The sequence below is a fragment of the Zea mays genome, chromosome 8, assembly GCF_902167145.1.
Source record: "Zea mays cultivar B73 chromosome 8, Zm-B73-REFERENCE-NAM-5.0, whole genome shotgun sequence".
NCBI classification, from domain to species: Eukaryota; Viridiplantae; Streptophyta; class Magnoliopsida; order Poales; family Poaceae; genus Zea; species Zea mays.
In genome coordinates, this window is record NC_050103.1 from 23981812 (window position 1) to 24000701 (window position 18890).

Sequence of the window (18890 nt, forward strand, 5' to 3'; positions counted from 1 at the left end):
CAGTTTCAGTGTAATACTCTATTACCTTTGCATCTTTCCGCCTCCTGGTGTTTGGATATACTGACAGGAACAAGCACTGTTGAAAAAAGAGGCCATTCAGAAATTAGTGAAGTTCTTCCAAGATTGCCTAGAACAGTATTTTGGCCATATATTGGACGCTTTCTTGAAGATAATCACGTAAGAGTACAAGGCATATTTCCTGATTAGTTGCAATCATGCTACAGATTACTGATCGGTACATTATTGTATGCATGTTTTGGGCAGGAAATCTTCTAGGCTAAATACAACAATGGCTACCAATGGTTTAACAACATTGCACATTGCAAGACTTGACAATTCAAATTTGGTGGTCGCAAAAGTGTGGAGACTTGAATTCATATAAAGTTAGGCTTAACATTAGTGCAAACAGTTGTATTTTAGTTTAGATTTAGAGTACACTTATGTATGCGTTATTTGACAATGCTTATTTATGATATATTGAATGATACTTATTTATATTATATTAATTATAATGTTGTTCAATATATGTGTATGTATATTTCTATTTCAAATTATTATAACGTGATGTCTGAAAAAATAATTATAAATTGAAGAATGTACTGTCGTGTAAGTCATTTCGTTTAAATCTTAATAAGACAGTCACCAAAATGTCTAATATCAGTCTCCTAAATAAGACAGTTTCTAAAACGTCCATTATTAGTCACCTAAATAAGACGGTTTTCCTATTGTAATCGTCTATTATTGTAGGATATTCGAGACGGTTTGATAAATACTTTATGACTTTTAATGTTTGTATTCTCTATGGTTCTTTAGAAGCAGTGTCTTAAAAAAACTCTAATTCAAGACGGTTTATCGGACAAAATGACTTAAACAAATACCTTTTTCAGACGGTTTATCAGACAAAATGACTTAAACAAATACCTTTTTCAGACGGTTATAAATTTAAAACTGTCTTATATAATATCTTTTAAGACGGTTTATAACCATCTTAAATGTGGGACATCTTTTGCGACTCCATCAAAATTGGACACTTCATAAGTCTTAATAACTGAAAATTAACCGTCTCATATAGCATGATCTGTAGTAGTGACCCTAGATTGTTTATCTCATTACCTTGTTTACCCCTGATTCACTTGGCTAGTTTGCTATTGCTTTACATGGTTTTGGGATAATCATTTATTATATCTATGTTCCAATTCTTGTGTTATTCTATTTATGTTCATGTTAAGATCATTAAATGTTAATTGGAACATAGAGCTTAACTTGAGAACCACGTGCCACCACAAGGGTTTAATGGGACGCCCTTGGCTGACTAATTAGGAAAGCTAGTGGAAGACTACCTTACCCGAAAGGGGCAAGGGCAGTAGGGGAGTTGCATGCAAGGAGGTTCTCGGGTTGATTTAGCTGCGATGGCGGTCAGACGGGGGATTCTTGCAAGTGCTCTTCCCATAAGCTGTAGCGGGTTTTCGGAAGCTAGTGGAACTTTGTAAAGGCCTCGTAGTGTTGCCCTGCCGCGCTTCCTAGGTAGAGGTGTATGGGAGTCGCGACCCCTTGGGAGATGGGTAACATGACTTGTGGGTAAAGGGTACAACCTCTGCAGAGTGTAAAACTGGTATACTAGCCGAGCTCACGGTCATGAGCAGCTCAGGACTCTCTGATGTTTAAATTATGGAACTTAAATTCAATTTTGTCATTTGCATTCCATGGGTTTATTATTAATTCTGTTCAATCACTTTATTTAAGGTTTGGTATTCACTTACATCTAGTAACTGCTAATAAAATTTTGACCAACTACTTAAAAGCAATGCTCAGCTTTAACCCCTGTCATTGATTAGCCTTACACATCACATGAACTCACACCTTTGTGAGTTTATGTCCACTGGTTCCTCACAACTTGTTGAGCTATGATCATGTGTGAGCTCACCCTTGCTGTCTCACACCCCCCCCCTCACAGGAGAAGACCAGGTGGTTCAGGAGGAGCCACAAGGCGAGGAGTATGATCTGATCTAGGTGGCGTTTCTCAGTTGACATTGGCGCCGACGATCCTTAGTTCGTTTTATGTTTATTCTTTTATTTTGTAATAAGTCTTCCGCTATGTAATAAATACTCTGATGTTATTGTGACATTTATCTCTATACACTCTGTTATTATATATGTTGTCTTCTTAGCGCATGTATGAGATGCACCTGGCTTTGTTCCTTAAAGCCGGGTGTGACAGTTGCTTGGGCTCCCACACCTTGAAATGACTGGTTGGGGTGGTATTTATAGGCTCCAACCCCCCATATGGCCGTTGGACAGAAAGCAACAGCTTTCTGTCGACGGGCGCACCGGACACGGCACTGTTCAATGTCCGGTGCCAACCAAGTCAATCACCCGTTGGAGTTGACCGTTGGATTCGTCTGCCCTGTGGCACACCGGACAGTCTGACGCGACTGACTTTCTCTGACCGCTTCTACCCTTCTGTCCTTTCTGACCGCGTAGCAGTCGACCGTTGGTGAAAATGACCGTTGGCCCTAGACTCACTAGACAGTCCGGTGCACACCGGACAGTCCGGTGAATTTTAGCCGCGAAGCTCTTCGTTTTCACGAGAGTAGCCAGTTCGTTGGGCGCGCCAACCTGGGCACCGGACACACTACTACAAATCATGTTATATGAGACGGTTAATTTTCAGTTATTAAGACGCTTATGAAGTGTCCAAATTTGACGGAGTCGTAAAAGATGTCCCACATTTAAGATGGTTATAAACCGTCTTAAAAGATATTATATAAGACAATTTTTAATTTATAACCGTCTAAAAAAGGTATTTGTTTAAGTCATTTTGTCCGATAAACCGTCTTGAATTAGGTTTTTTTAAGACACTGCTTCTAAAGAACCGTAGAGAATACAAACATTAAAAGTCATAAAGTATTTATCAAACTGTCTCGAATATCCTACAATAATAGACGATTACAATAGGAAAACCGTCTTATTTAGGTGACTAATAATGGACGTTTTAGAAACCGTCTTATTTAGGATACTGATATTAGACATTTGGTGACCGTCTTATTAAGATTTAAACGAAATAACTTACACGGCAGTACATTCTTCAATTTATAATCATTTTTTTCAGATATCACGTTATAATAATTTGAAAGAGAAATATACATAAACATATATTGAACAACATTATAATTAATATAATATAAATAAGTACCATTCAATATATCATAAATAAGCATTGTTAAACAACACATACATAAGTGTACTCTAAATCTAAACTAAAATACAACTGTTGCACTAATGTTAAGCCTAACTTTATATGAATTCAAGTCTCCACGCTTTTGCGGCCACCAAATTTAAATTTCATTCTATGTTTTCCTGTACAACAAATAGGAGAAAACTAGACATAGCAAAAAACTCCAAGCAGCACGTGGATGGTCTCAAAGCTGCCCTTGTGCTTCTCCCTGTGCTTGATGACTCCTACACGCCCGGTGTTCCTCCCGCCAGTCACCATGACCACGTTGCGGACGTCAAACTTGATGAAGTCCATAATCTTGTTAGTCTCCAGATCGATCTTGATGGTGTCGTTGGCCTTGATGAGCGGATCGGGATAGCGGATGGTGCGGCCGTCGTAGGTGTTCAGGTAGGGGATGCCTTTCTGGCCAAACTGAACAGACCTCACCTTGCAGAGCTTGAACTGCACACAAACCAATAGAAAAGCAGTGAGCATTTCACAGGCGTACTATGAAAGGGCATGGGAATTTCCAGCGATGTAAATGGATAGATAGACAGAGCAACATCTATTAATAGTCCTAACAATTGTAGCACATGACATTTTCAATGCAAGACTTTCATGCACACAGCATATATGGACAGTATAGCAAGGATAAGGTACACAGATCTACTAATGAAAAACAACAACCTCACACAACTACCAAAATCATCATGCTCAACTAGAACAATGAGAGATGATGTGTTAAATTGGCTGGCATTGCAAGCACGTGGTGTTGTTCCAAGACTTGACACAATTTATCAGGTGATATACTTGGATCCATGACCTCAAAGAATAACTTACAAAGAGTTGATATGTGCATATAAGACCCTAATTATAGTTAACAGTGGGAAAGTACGAGGATCAATTAAATGATACAGCAGGCTAACCATATTGGTCTCGACCGAAGCTGAGTCCATTGTAATCTGCTCGATTTTCTTCAGTCCCTCTAAGAAAATGAACCCAACAAGACATACAAGCTTCAATACCCAAACTCCACAAACAGAACTAACGTTAAGTTGACAAGCAAGCCAATTTGCAAACATCGTCAGTTGTGGTTATCTAAATGAAAGTGAATTTTGCGAAGGAGGTCATTGTTGCTCTCTTTGACCAGTAAGAAGTGCTGGCTGGCGACAAATGCAGCCTCAGGAATGGCGCTGTTTCAGTCAGACAGTAGGGGGCACAAGAGTCACATGGAGTGACCATGTACAAGAAATTCAAAACCTGGAAACTTATTGAAGCCTAAAGTTTGGAGTGGCAAATTGTCAAATTTCAATCATCTTGATGTAGTTTGCAAAGCATACAGTAGGCTCAATTAGAGATGATGGTGAAGTTACTACATGAAACAAGATGCAATTAGGGGTGGTAATGGGCTCTAAAGTTTACACTATAAAATTTAAGGGTCGGATCATATTAGGATTGGGCTCTATTTCTATTCATTTTAGAACTAAAATTAATTAAGGGCTCAAACGAATCGTGAAGAAACATTCGGATGATGATCCATTACCACGCCTAGAGCCTAGATGCAATGGAGCAAACAACAGTCAAACATTTGGAAATAAAAATAGTAATCCTCTCTCTGGTACTTAGTACTTACCATATTGATCCTTCAACATCTTCTTATGATAATCGTTAAGGTACACTGTTTGATCATAAATAGGATATTTAACCTGCATCAAAAGTATAGTAACATGAAACACCTTTGAGAATTTATTTAAGACTAATTTGACATAGGGAAGAAATGAGTCATTACAGAAGACACTGCTTGACATCTAGCTGCACATTCTTCTCGATGAACAGCTAGATATTCATTAAGCTTTGGAAGATCCTGCCTGCGGAATACATCCCAGACAACACCAGCCAGGGATTTACATGAATACTAGTTCCATTAGCAATCCTTTCAGATACATCAGACTGTACCCTTACCCTCTTGGGACATTGGTAATGCACTTCAGTTGCATGCATTAACATGTGAACCTACAAGAGGAAACAGATACCATTAGCCATCTGGTGTTTGTAACTTTTGTCATTAAAAATACTCAAGTTACTTAGCCGACCTTCATGAAAAACAAGCGCTCAAATCTAACCAGAACTTTGAAGTGAAAACTGAGTAAGACCAAACTTACCACATCGCACATGTTAATCATTAGATTTGTCATTGAATCACCTTTACCAAGTTCTTGGTGACTTCCATGTGCAATTAGCAGTTTCATCCCTAATTCAGGTTGTAAGGCATCTGGGGGTAACTTGGCAGCAAGGTTTAGGAGACCCCATCTAGGATGAATAAAATCAACAAGAGGAAAGTTGACAATAAATTCTGGTCTTTGGCACAACAGAAACGCCTCCAAGACAATGGGTCGGGGCCACTCTTTCAATTTCAGCATCAACAAGTGGTCATCTCCTCCTTTGCTGCCATCTGAGTAGCCTTTGATAAACTGTTTGAGCTCGATATCTACCTGAGCATATAAAACAAGATAGGATATATAATTTTGAAGATAAGAGGTACAACAAACATTTTCCACATACAGAAGCTTGTAATTCTTTACTTCCACAAATTGTTCACTTCTCCAAAATGCCACTTGTAGTACAAGTACTGGATGGCCAAAAACTCAAAATAAGTTAGCACATGTGGTATCACAATGAATCAATGATCATGCATTCTTTTTAGCAATATATACCTCTAAGATCTAATAGTGGTATGTTAAACTAAATGAGACCAGCAATAGCAGTGTAACTAGTAACATGGCACATGGGAATCCCTAAGCAAATGTCGCAACAATTTCTAACAGACAGAAACTCTTGTTCAGAAATATAAAGCAATAACTAGCACTGATTTATCACCTCTGATTGGTTCGAGCAGTCCACAACCTTGACTATGACATCTTCATCCATTTCTTCATCCATGATCTCCTGGATACCTCTCCAAATATAGTGAGTCTTAAGAATAAGGGGGCACAGATGACACAACTACAGTTGACAATATCAATGCTACCTCCAAACAGAAATACAAAGTATCAGGGTAAGTATCTGATTGCGTTGTGATGTAATATGGTCATAAGATCCTGTAGACCCTTACCAATCAAATATCAAAGCATTAAGGTCACATCTAAATTTTGAAGGACCTGTTATGGTTATGATATGCAGATAGAATATGGATCTAACATAATAGTTTTTCTGTTCATAGCGATGGTGTGGCTTGCAAATGTGGCAAAAAGGCTTGGTATATAGTTATGGATGTGAAAAAAAACTGAAGCTCATTGATATCGTCGACAACAAAAGGGTTCTGTTGCACATCCTTAATCCTAGGATATGGTCTGATCGATTATTGGAAAAGCTACAGCTTTGTCACGATCCAGACAAACACTGATCTTAGTTACTTTAAGAAATACAAATTTTGGCTTAGCCAATGACTACATTTGGAAGCAGTCCAGTTAGAACCACTCATTAAAAACTATTAGTCATAAGACCAAGTTTAGAAAACAGGAACAATAATCTATGAACATGTCATATAGTGTAACACAAACAAAATACTGAAGATAGACATGACAAAAATCCATTTCCAAGGAAAGCAAGATAGACATGTCATTGGGGAGAGGAGGAAGGCGAGGAGTGAGAGGTAGCAGACGGACCAGAAGGCGAGCTTGGAGAGGAGTAAGGTCGGCAAGTGGTGGTGGTGGTACAAGGTTTAGAGAACATAGACCCATTGATCTAGGATATAAAACTAACACATGTGGAAGACACAATACAACAAATTTAAGGAATAGTGCATGCCTCAGCTGCCTCCTAGAAATTTTCAAGATAATGTTGCAAAGGAACAAGAAGAAAAACATCTAATACGACAGGAAAGATCACTCGATCAACTCCATAGCAATCTTACCTCAAAGGAAGCATGCATCCTACCAAGGTATATGTAACTGCAGTTTGAATAATATAAACTTACAACTTACAAAGGTAAAACAAACCTTTTGAGCAGAAAACACAACACTTTGTTCACATATGAAGCCAAAATTGGCCCTCTCTGGTCTCAAAAAAAAAGTTGCCCTTCTCTATTGATAGAACAAGTATTTCTCTGATATCTATCGATTATTCAAATGTAGTGCCTCAATATTATGTCATTAGAGACTGAACCAGACCTTCTCATAACTGAAGAGTTTTCCAAATCCTAAGTAGGGGAAAGCTTGAGCATAGTTTCAAAGTTGATTAAATACGGGATAAAATGTAATGGTTCTAGCAATGTCCAGTTATTGTGTTCATTATCGATCAATACTAAAAACTAAAGTACTAATAATGCCCACAAAGTGAAAATGCAACATACCTATCCTAATTTGTACAAATATAGCTAGAATCAAACAATGTTACATCAATATGAGACCACTCGCGCTCAAGAAAAATGTAATCATATATAAAACGCACGAGCATAAAAAACAAACAAAGCTGATTCCCTCGAGTACCTCGCATGATGCCATTTGTACATAGACTACTCAAACGGATCGATCTATCAAGAGAGGAAGGGGCCATCGCAGGAAGAGTGCCGACAGATTTGGAAACCATATGTTAGATCAGTCCAAGGGGAGAAGAAAAACAAGATCAGGCACCTGGGAGAACTTGGTCTGGAGCCAGTGGTTGACATCCTCGAAAGCACGACGGAGGACAGCAAACTCCTTTCACGACTCGTCAGAGACAAGCAACTTGGCCATGTTGTCCCAGTTGATCACCTTGCTGGCCCTCACCGCCCCATCGACCACCTTCTTCACGTCATTGCTGCTCATATTCTCTAGCCCATCGCTGACTCTCTCCTCTCTCCTTATCATCGCCGCCGCTATGATGCATTCTGACCGAACGAGGAAATGGTTATAGGGGGATGACCTGGTATTCTTATCCACACACAATTGGTTATACATGTCCACCCATAGGTTTTAACCACATAATACATAAGTCTTAAACACATGGTTGTTTATTCACATCCACAAAAAAGTTTCAAACATACAAATACATAAATCGATTTGTCACATAAAGTTCCCAGGCATGATACATAAATATTATATATATACTAAAGGACTAAAGGAGTAAAGGCATGTATGCAGTACACTGATGCCTGTCCATGGTCTGGATACGCCATGAAACAGTAGAATCCAAGCAAGCTTAAGAGAAATAAACAAAAGAGAGAGGGGAAATGATGTGTTTAGTTTTGGACTGCTGGACTGCATACGCCATGGTCTGCAAATGCTATAATAAAGTTGTAGTTTATCGGATCCTATTACATATAGCTTACGTTAGGGATTAGGGTTTGAGTGCTAGCCTAGTCGCACAAGAGAAAAGAGATGAAGACGTGCTGTACTGCTGATGGTGTAGGTGTCGGTTGGCGGGCATACCTGGTGGCTGGTGGCGCCCCTGGGAGCCTAGAGTTGAGGGCGGTGGCGTTGCACCTGAAGGCTTGGCTGCTCCGCGGCGGTGGCGTGCCTGGCGCTTGAGGCTCGACCTGGCTTGGGGCCTTGGGAAGGAGATGGCCGGAGAAGGTTGGCCCTCGTCGGCGCCTTCCGCAGCCGTAGTGGTTTGCCGGTCTCCGGCTCTCCACTCACAAGCGCACATCCATGGAAGGGACAGGGGAGGGCGATACTACGATAGGGATTTGGGCGTGTCTCTGTTCATAGGGAGTGCTGGAGGCTGGTTGTCTGGCTAGCCGCATGGCTGTGGCGGGCCAGTAGGCTTACTGCAAAGTGCTAATATTTTTTAGGCAGTTGGGCTGTCGTGAATGGGACAAGAAAATATGGTAAAAATACAGAAATATGCTGGATTTCTGAAATTTTAAAAACGGACCGTAAAAATGTCTCACTGTTTTCTATATATCCTGATAAATCCAAAAATGATTGGGAAAATCTGATAAGTGTTACCGAAAATGTACTGGATCAAGAAAATTTGTTAAGTGGTACAAAAAATTTACTAGATTTTACTGATCGTTTTCATCCTTGCTGGTGATGCTCGTGGAGTGGAGAGAAGAGTATTTGGTGTCGTCGTGTGTTTAAACGGTCCGTGAAGACAGACGCCTCGTTGGATGGACTAAAATCGTCTGCGTCTGAAGATTGTTAGGTTGGGTTGTAAGCCATGCCTAAAGCCTCTTTTGTTCTTTCGGCTAAAGAAATATCAAGTCTATATTGGTTTTTCAGAACTTGACAATGTAAATGTATATATCCAGCATAGGATGGGTATACCTTCCTATATCCCTTAGTACGTAAATGATAGAAAAAAGCAAAATGGTGGCTTAGGTCTGTTATGTGACACATTAATGATCGGGTCGCATGTTGGTCTATTTTACCATCTACATGAAGTTATAGAGATAAGTTTAAGGAGAATTCACTATTTATTATATTTTCTTATAACATGTATTATTAGAAATATTATACAAAGACGTTTCATACCTTGAAGTGTCTAGTATACTCACTAACATATAAGACAGTTTTTATAGTCTAGATGACTCTAATAATATTTTTATTTGAGATGGTTTCATATACATAAGTGTCTAATATACTAACTAGAATTTAAGGCAATTCTTGCAATCTTAATGACTCAAAAGGTATATTTATTTGAGACGATTTTCAATAATTATCTGTCTTGACTCAATGTAAGACAATTTTTACGATGTAACCGTCTCAAATCATTTTTTTTATTAAAGACGGATCTCCAAAAAACTGTCTTATCTTACTCATCACCATATTATAATAGACGCTTTTATAAAATGCACCGATATCCATCTTAAAATGTGCGTCTTAAATAAACATATCTGTAGTAGTGACACTGTCCGGTGCGCTGTAGGCTAGAGCCTGTCTTGCCCTGTTGTTGGATTTTTTTGCTCACTCTTTTGGGCTTCTTATGATCTTGAGTCTTGGACCTTTTTGCTTCTTTTTATGTCTTCTATTGAGGTGTTGCATCCTCATTTTCTCTTTGCATTTTGATTATTTCACTCATATATCTTCTTTTGCCCAGTACTAGCTCCATAGTGATATATTGATTTCGAGCTTTCCAACCTTTTTAGACGTGTTGAAAAGGTTTCTCGGGGTATTTAGAGTTTGTTCAAAGAGTAGAACTATAGGTAGTTCATCTATTCCATGTATTACCCCTATTTGGTTGGAACTGAGCTGATTCTGACTTAGAAACTGAACTGTTGATCTTATGAACCTGTGAACCAGAGACTAGGCAAACTGATCAGTTCGAATGGTTGTGAAGGTCTTTAAGCACCAAAATATAAGAAATGGTTTTTAAAACCATTTCCCTTTCATCGTCATTTTCACGGTAAGCGTTTTTTTGGCTGAATGACATATTTTACAATGCATCTGTGAAAATACCAGTATTCTGCTGGAAGTTTAGATAACTGGATGGAGTGCAACAACATTTGTTCAGTTGGCATACCTTCTTTCTACGAATGGAATGAATATTACACATAATTTTATTCATAAGCAACATCACTTCTATAGTGATTAAGTACTCCAGTGCAAATCGCCTGGCCTCCTAGCTCCTGTCGCCGGAAAAATAAATCAAGGCGCATGGAACCAAGCCGGAAGCACATAAGGAAAATAAAAAAGGCCTATTTAGACTGTGATGGCTCACGTAGGATGTTTCAAAAATATTATGGTGATATTTTTAGCAGTCTGCTGTGAGATCAATACTTTTTTACGAATCTTTTTTCAGTGGTCCCCAATATGAGGTTTTTGGAAACAAAATTTTAGCAATCTCAAATGCTCTAAGGGTAGCAAAGCCCATTCTCATTCCCTCGTAAAGCACACGTCTAGCTAAAATTAAAAAATAAAAAATAAACATAGCCCCAAGGAGATTTGAACCTACAACCCAAGCAAATACAAGCAGTTGCTACCACTACCCCACATGTATATTTATATCTATATTTATGACAAGAAAAATATATACTACATCTCTCCTTAAGCACAACTGCTACCCTTGCACAATATGTAGTAGTAGATAAGTATCACTGAGATTCTTGAATTATATTTTTGGATAGAGGGAGTAGTATTTAAAGAATAGCCTTGCATGCAATTTCTTTTGTTTGATTAATGTTTTTAACTTAAATTCCATTTTTGCATGCGTGACATTTATTCTCCATAATATTTTTTCTATGGATCTGACTTGTGAGTCATTTTCATAAACCAACACCAACAATGAATCCATGTTTCTTACATGGAAACCCCGAACAAACACTACTAGCAGGAGGCGCTCGTGTTGGCGCTACTCATCGATGATGAGAAGAAGCTTGACGACTGCCAGTTCGACCTCTGGAAGTAGTCCTACGTGGCTGCATGCTCCGCTGTGTACGACAAGCTCTGGCGCAGCCGCCGCGCTGTCCATCGTCAAGCATGGGGACCTCATAGTCGTCGCCAACGTAGACGACTCTCGGGTTGTTCTGAGCACTGCATCTGACGACGACGGCATCATGTCGTCCAGCTCATCGTCCACCTAAAGCCCAACCTGCCACGTAAGTCGCTACTGACCGACCATGAATTCTTGTGCGCTGGGACGACGGCCATTGCTGACGTTGTGAGTGTTCTCGAACATGATGTATGTAGAGGAGTAGCGCATCCGATGGTGCAACGGCTAGGTGTACTACCTCACTGATGAGCCCGAGGTGCACTTCGTCTGGCAGCCCATCCAAGAGTCAGTGGTACTCGCCATGTCACGCGCGTTCGACGACTAGTATATCAAGGATTGTGGCATCATCTCGGCGCCGGAGGTGACGCGGAGAAAGACCGACAACAATGACCAGTTCATCATCCTCGCCACCGTCGGGGTAGCTTTTGTGTCGGCCTGCCTTTAATTCTCTTCGCAAACACACACACTTGCATTTTTGTTTAAGCAAGCGTGTATTGTGGTGTGTGCTTGATGACTGGCGATGTACGAGGGAACTTCTTCTGGTAGGTGTGGGACGTGTTGTTCAATGATGAGACTGTGGCATATATTAAAGTCTGCATAATACTGATGGTTGCAATGTAGTGGTGAAATGATTAGATTAAAATAATAAAATTTATGTATGGCCAGGATTACAAATGGATTATCAAATATTTTATCATAACAGTATAATATATATTTTATATATAAGCTATCGTAGTATTATATGTTCTCGTTGCAACGTACGGACACTCAACTATCTAAGGTATATAGGCAGAGAGACATTTACGCGGTTTGAACGTGTATGTAGCTACGTGTGCTGCATGCATTATTATAATATTCAGGCTTAGGCATATAAGAATAGAATATTTCTTTCAATCCATTTGTTCTGTCTGAATATTAGTAATTGCCACTATTGCATATTGGCATTTGTTCTGTCTTTCTTGAAGTACCAAGGGCTAGACTGCTAGAGCAAAATTTTGCCTTATCATTCTCAGTTGTGACAAGATAGACTACGGATTCTGGGCCTACAAACGGGTCGGCCTAGAAAAAATGGGCCGAACCCAGCCTGCTGCTGAGCCCATGCATACTGGAAATAAGGCTGGATTGCATTGGTGAGAACTTTACCAAAATTTGGAATTCAGGGCCTACAGGTCAACATGGAGTGAAAGTCCATTGTGCTCATGCTTATATATCTCTACAACTATTAAGAGCGGACTGTAGACTGCCCCCGCCCCCGTCTCCTCCCGCCCGCCCTACGGAAACCCCGCCGCGATTCCATCCGCAAACCTCCGCGAGAACCGTCCGCCGCGAACCTCACCGCAAACCCACAAACCCAGCCGCGATCCTCAAGCCCGCAAATCCCTCCACAAATAGCGCCGCGACCGTCTCGCCGGCTCGCCGCCACTAACCAGCAAAGAGTAGTCCAGCGCCCACCGGATGGCCGCGCGCGCACCGCTCATCATGCCGCGCGCCGCCTCCAGCACCGGTCCGCTCCCGGCTGCGTCGACGACCGTGGCCAGGCACCAGTCCGCGCAGTGTCTCCGCGCGAGGGGGGCTGTCGGCGGCCTCTTCTTCGACCAGAGGTCAGCACGCCCGGTCCACCACCTCCTCCCTGGCGCTTGCTCCTGCGATGTGATCCGACAGCACTCGCCTACCTCGTTGGTTCGTGGATTCTCCCATTCGCGTCCTAGATCGGTCTGTATTCATGGATCTCTCTTTTTTCTTCCGGAGTTTTTTCCTCGGAGCTGATGGCGGGCGAGAGCATTGAGATCTTACCGGATGGGTGGGACTCGTCTCGATCTGGTGCTTGCTCCTGCGATGTGATCCGAGCCTCGAGGAGACATGGATGGGTTGCCCAGAGAGTTGTGCCTCAAGATCTTCCACCTCCTGGATCACCAGTCCCTCGCCTCTTCTCCCCAAGGTCTGACGCGCTCCCTAAAATTGTGGCATCCCAATACGGAATTGGAAGCGCCGGTGATTGCAATTGCAATCGCTCTGCCTCTTTTTTTCCTTTTTCAAGAACGGAATTTCAGTTTCTCTGTAGTAATTACTATGAACTTCCTGTGGTCCGAATTCTTACTGTCCATTTTAATCCGGCCCCCAAAAGAGATCCTAGGGTTTGGTTTCCGTTGGCAGTTCAGATTTTGGTTGTGTATCTCTGTAGACTTCTTCCAAGTCTTAGATTGCCAAATCGGATTGGTCGTATACCCTGTGTTTCTATAGTCTGTACATGCTGGAGCATGAAAACGTTCCAGGCCAGAGAGCTTGATACAGAGGAGTAGTTGGTACGACACGCAGATAGAGTGCGTAGCGATCTCTCGTTTTGGGCAGTTACGCATACCAATTAACTGCGACGGTGCTGGTCCTGGCTCATCAGTTTGCAGGAAATGGAGGGCGTTGACCTCAGATGATGAACTGTGGCGCAAGTTGTTCAACGACAGGTGGGGAGCGGACGCCGCAGCGTTCTACGCGCCGGAGGGATCCAAGTCTTGGAAGGACGTCTTCGCCGTGCAGGACCGGTGCGACCGATACAGACTGTAAGCCGCCACTCGCCCATCTGCTCCAGCTCCACTGCTTCCGATTGCCATCAGCAGCTGGTGTTACTGCTAGCCGCCTCCTTTGTTTTTGTTTGGCCTGTGAGTGTGTGTGTGTGACCGCGCCGCGTCCTTCCCAGGGGTGTCAGGATCATCAGGGAAGGGAAGAACTACTACCTGATCTACCAGGGCGAGATCCAGAGGTACTTGGGTAAGGAATCCCCTTCTGAGGAATGTTCATGTTTCTCTTCCTGTTGTGATTCATCCGTTCTTCCTATTTTACTCATATTATCATCTTTGATATTTCAGCAGTTAATACAATTATATTACAAAATGTTGCAGACAAAGAACTGAAGAATTTGTTGTTAGAGCATATAAAGGCGGCAAAAAGAAGGCTGCTCACAAATCAACTTCCCCCATCTTCCAGCGTTATCTTTATGTGAAAGAGAACTTGTTGTCTATAAGGTTTCTTTCTTAATATTTTATTTTATATCATGTATCTAACTTTCTTGCAGTTTTCAGTAATGTTCCTTAACTAATTTTATTTCTCTTAGCACTTGTGGCATATAGGATACCTGTTTTACCGTGCTTGATTTATTACGAGATTAGTAAACTTAAGTTAGGAGAAGATCCCTCGATCATTTAACATAGTCGGGTGCCTGGGACCTAAGCCAAACCTGACATGGCTGAAAGGGTTTAAGAATTAAGAGTTCAGTTGGATTCGTCCAAGTTCAAATTACTATAATATTTGAGTTCATTAAAAACAATTGCACTTAAGCCTTAATGCTGCTAAATAACTATATGTCAAGATCGTTTCTGTTCATCTGACATGCTAAAGTATTAATGTAATGAACTAAGCAGTTTTGTAAGAAGCAACATCTACTTTTGCTGTTTTGCAATGACTGTATGGTGACTACTAACATATTCAGAACTTGAGCTCCATTCTGCTGGACTTTATATCATCTGAAATCTTCCTTTATGGCCATAAAGCTCCCTACATCTCATTACATATAACATATTCCTTAAGGTCAACACAATAGAAACTACACAGCAAATTAAAGTCCAGATGCCTCTTTTGCAGATAAAGCTATGCAGTTGTTTCAAGTTTGAATTTAAACCACATCTTCATCTGTGCACATTCATCTTCTGCCTTTGGAAGTTTGCCCCAGTTGACATACTATTGCTCACTGTTTTTTTGCAGACAACCAGAAATTTGCCATGACCTCGTTCCTGACCAAGAAAAACTGTCAAGCACAGGTTAGATTTTGCTTTGTTGCTATTTATGTTTCTATATTTTCTTGTCTGAGATGCACGTGGTATTTATAGTTATGTGCAAAACATAAGGACATAGACCTTCTCCCCACTTAAAAAAACAGCTTATAACTTGACATGATTTTTGACTCGGAATCACAATTGATATATTGGGATTCCAAGGTATCAGAGGCTGATATGAATGCAATGTGGAAACATCCTGATGTGTATAAGGAGTGGATAAAATCTGGTGAGAGACGTGGAAATGTACGATTCTCCCATGATGCAAAGAACAGGCCTTACCTTTCTCGCGTCGAGGTGAAGGTAAATAGGATTATAAATATTTGCAATAACTTATCTGCTTATGTCTAAAATCTTGAGTAATATATGTTCTTGTATAAATAGCATATGTTTTTGCATAGAGTTACAGCCTTGTGCTTGTACATACATTCCCCCCAATTTCTTTTGATTACACTGTTAACTAGGCAGTCAGTCAGATACTCAGATTCCACCTAGCACCAGCACATCCTTTTGAAATAAAGGTAACCTGGATAGTTGGGATATCACGAGAGCCGTAGTCAACTACAAAATGATGTTGCTTCACTTATGAGTTATTTTTGCTACCATATCGCTAAGCTGAGTTTCTTCTTTTCATCATAATATAGTTCTCCCATTAAGGGGCATATTAGTTTTCTTCTAAGTTCTGTAGAAATGGTCGTAAAGATTAGCATATTTCCCATTATTATGCTGGCTGAAGACAATTTTTAATTTTAGTTGTGACTGTTTTGGCCCCAGAACCGATTAAGTTGTTGATGAACATTTCAATACTGTACTCCTGAACTGTTATGATGCAATTGGCATAATGCTTATGATCAGAATAATTCATCAGCACCAGGTGAACTTTGATTTACCTTATAATATGATGGAGCACCTTGTGATTTCGACATTTATCTCTACTACTACTTAAGAAGTTATTGTAGGCGTCCACAAAAGGTTTTGGTGCACGGTTCTGCTCAGGATCCCCGTACGCGATACAATGCAAGTTTGTCGAGGCCGCCATCAACGCCATCCTCCCGCAATCCCCGCCGACTGCCTTGCCTGCCCCTTCCATCCTCCTCCCCACCCATCCTTCCATCCTCGCCCGCGCGCTCCGCACGCGTTCCATCCATGCTAGCCTACAGCAACAGATGAAATTAAAAGACTTTCATGATTGGTAACATCATCAGCTAAGTAAATCTTCAAAATTTTACATATTTTCCACTGAATAATATTACTGCTACATCTTTTGGAGGTGGTTCTGACAACCCTCACTTGCCACACAACCATGAAACGGATCAAGTTGTGTACACTGGAACATTTGATAACAATACAGTTAGTTTCAAAGTTTTTGGTCAACTCAATGCTTATAACGTTTGGGAACCAGGGATCCACCATTATGTATTTGACTCTTGTGGTGTAATATGCTGTCAGTGTGCTGAAGCAAGTGTGCATCTGTTATTATTATCTTACAGGATATGATTGCCTTATCATGTGTATATGATGGTGGTGATGAGGAGAAGGAAATGGATGCAGCCAGAGAAATAGGTTGGAGAAGGAAATTTACTAAGAGAGGACGTGTAATAAGACCAGGAATTATTAGAATGAATGGAAAATGTCCTCTTACACCTTTGGAGGTATGTCAGGATCTAAAAGCAGAAGGTAGAACAACTGCTGTTATTACCATTTCTGAAATTTGCACTCAAGCACATTTTGAGGGTTCATGATGTACTCATTTTTATTTTTATTCAGTATAAAACAAATGATTTAGGATCATGGCATAATTTGTCTTGAGATGCTTATCTCGTGATCTTTAGGTTGGGTTAATGCTTCGTGGAATGGGTTCCAGCAATAAGACTGCAATCTTTTTGGCATCTGGAAAGATTTACAAAGCAGAGAAGAACATGGCTTCTCTTCTTGAAATGCTTCCTCTCCTACAGACAAAAGAGACACTGGCATCAGAAGAGGAACTTGCTCCATTCAAGGTAGGAACTGCAGGAATTTTTTGTTCTGTACTTCCATATGTTGATTGTTCTGAAATGACTCAGTATTGCCAGAATTTCTCCTCAAGGATGGCTGCTGTTGACTATAGTATTTGTGCCCAAAGTGAAGTTTTTGTGACCACACAAGGTGGAAATTTCCCGTATTTTCTTATGGGTCACAGGAGATACTTGTATGGTGGGCATTCAAAAACAATTAAACCAGACAAAAGAAGGCTTGCTGTACTCTTCAATAATCCACGTATAGGGTATGATAACACTACTTGTCCATCGAGTTTTAAGCACTTGACCATCTTATTTGTTAAAATAACAATTTTTATTCATCCGCAGGTGGACGGCATTGAAGCGGCACTTGCTTAATATGAGAGCACACAGTGATGTCAAGGGGATCGAAATGAAAAGACCAAACGAATCTATATATACCTTCCGGTGTCCTGACTGCATGTGCCGCTTGAACAGAACAGAACACTCGAAATCCAAACAGAGTAGATAGTATATTTCGTATGTAGACCAAATGGCTAAAACCATCCAATATTTTCATGGACTGAAAATGCAGAGAAAGCAACAAAGGTGTATCAATACAGTCGTACAAGCTTAGTATCGGATGGTTTTTAATTTGTATAGCAAAGCACGGGCACATACCTATATATCTTTTAATGTATGTAAATATTCTTAACCTTTAAAAGATACTAACAAGCAGGTATAACGATAATATATCATTATATGTTGATTCCGTAGCAACGCACGGGTATATACCTAGTACATACAGAAGTACAGAACGAAAGAAAGAAAGACGGACGGATGGACAGGAGCCAACTATGGTTGTCCAATAGCACACACCGTTTACCAGCTAACCGCGTTTGGTTGTCAATTCTTTTCATGATACTCGCTCCGTTCTTTTTAATTTGTCACGTTTTAGTTTAAAGATAAACTAACAGACGACGAATATAGTACTTTTTATAACTTGAATTTGAACTTTGTTAGTCATCTTCTTGATTCAAATAGTAGTATAAAACCAATGATAAAACTAATTGCACCGCCACACTATTATATGTCCACATCTGTGATACATAAAATACCGCGTACTATTCATGACGACGATCAGATAACAGGAACCACACAGATATATATCAGAGTATTCTATACACCATCCCCTCTCCACCTGTCAACAATGCACGCGCGCGCGCGCGCACGGCACGCATGGGCCATGCGAATTCATTCCCTCGAAGAAGCCAGGCTCTCTCGCGCGCCGCCTCTACACGTGCCCCCTCTTGCTCGGGCCGGACGGCGGCAGCCGTAGCAGCCGCCGCGGGTTCGCCGCGCCGCTGCCTGACGTCAGTGCCCGTCGACCACCAACGTGACAGCTGCTCGACACCGTAATCGAAGCCGCCGCCGCCGCCAGTGGCCGAGAGAGCACGCCGACGTCGT

At 40.9% G+C, this 18890-nt stretch overlaps 2 protein-coding genes and 1 pseudogene across 3 annotated transcripts; 2 read left to right on the plus strand and 1 right to left on the minus strand.

The window, feature by feature from the left end:
- Positions 1-49: 49 nt before the first annotated feature.
- On the plus strand, positions 50-522 carry LOC103634954 (MAP3K epsilon protein kinase pseudogene; annotated as a pseudogene). Its single transcript, XR_002264488.1, has 2 exons — positions 50-177; positions 265-522. The product of XR_002264488.1 is annotated as an MAP3K epsilon protein kinase pseudogene (transcript).
- A 2835-nt stretch (positions 523-3357) lies between these two features.
- LOC103636832 (40S ribosomal protein S4) lies at positions 3358-6154 on the minus strand. Its single transcript, XM_020542925.1, has 5 exons — positions 6092-6154; positions 5004-5129; positions 4848-4920; positions 4141-4199; positions 3358-3676 (listed from the first exon to the last, which is right to left on the minus strand). The coding sequence occupies exons 1-5, from the start codon at positions 6152-6154 to the stop codon at positions 3380-3382; spliced, it is 618 nt and encodes a 205-aa protein (XP_020398514.1). The 3' UTR covers positions 3358-3379.
- Positions 6155-15469: 9315 nt separating this feature from the next.
- Positions 15470-18174, plus strand: LOC103634956 (protein ESMERALDA 1). The gene is made up of 5 exons (XM_008657527.3): positions 15470-15750; positions 16938-17099; positions 17280-17447; positions 17520-17710; positions 17793-18174. The coding sequence occupies exons 1-5, from the start codon at positions 15565-15567 to the stop codon at positions 17953-17955; spliced, it is 870 nt and encodes a 289-aa protein (XP_008655749.2). The 5' UTR covers positions 15470-15564; the 3' UTR covers positions 17956-18174.
- Positions 18175-18890: the final 716 nt, after the last annotated feature.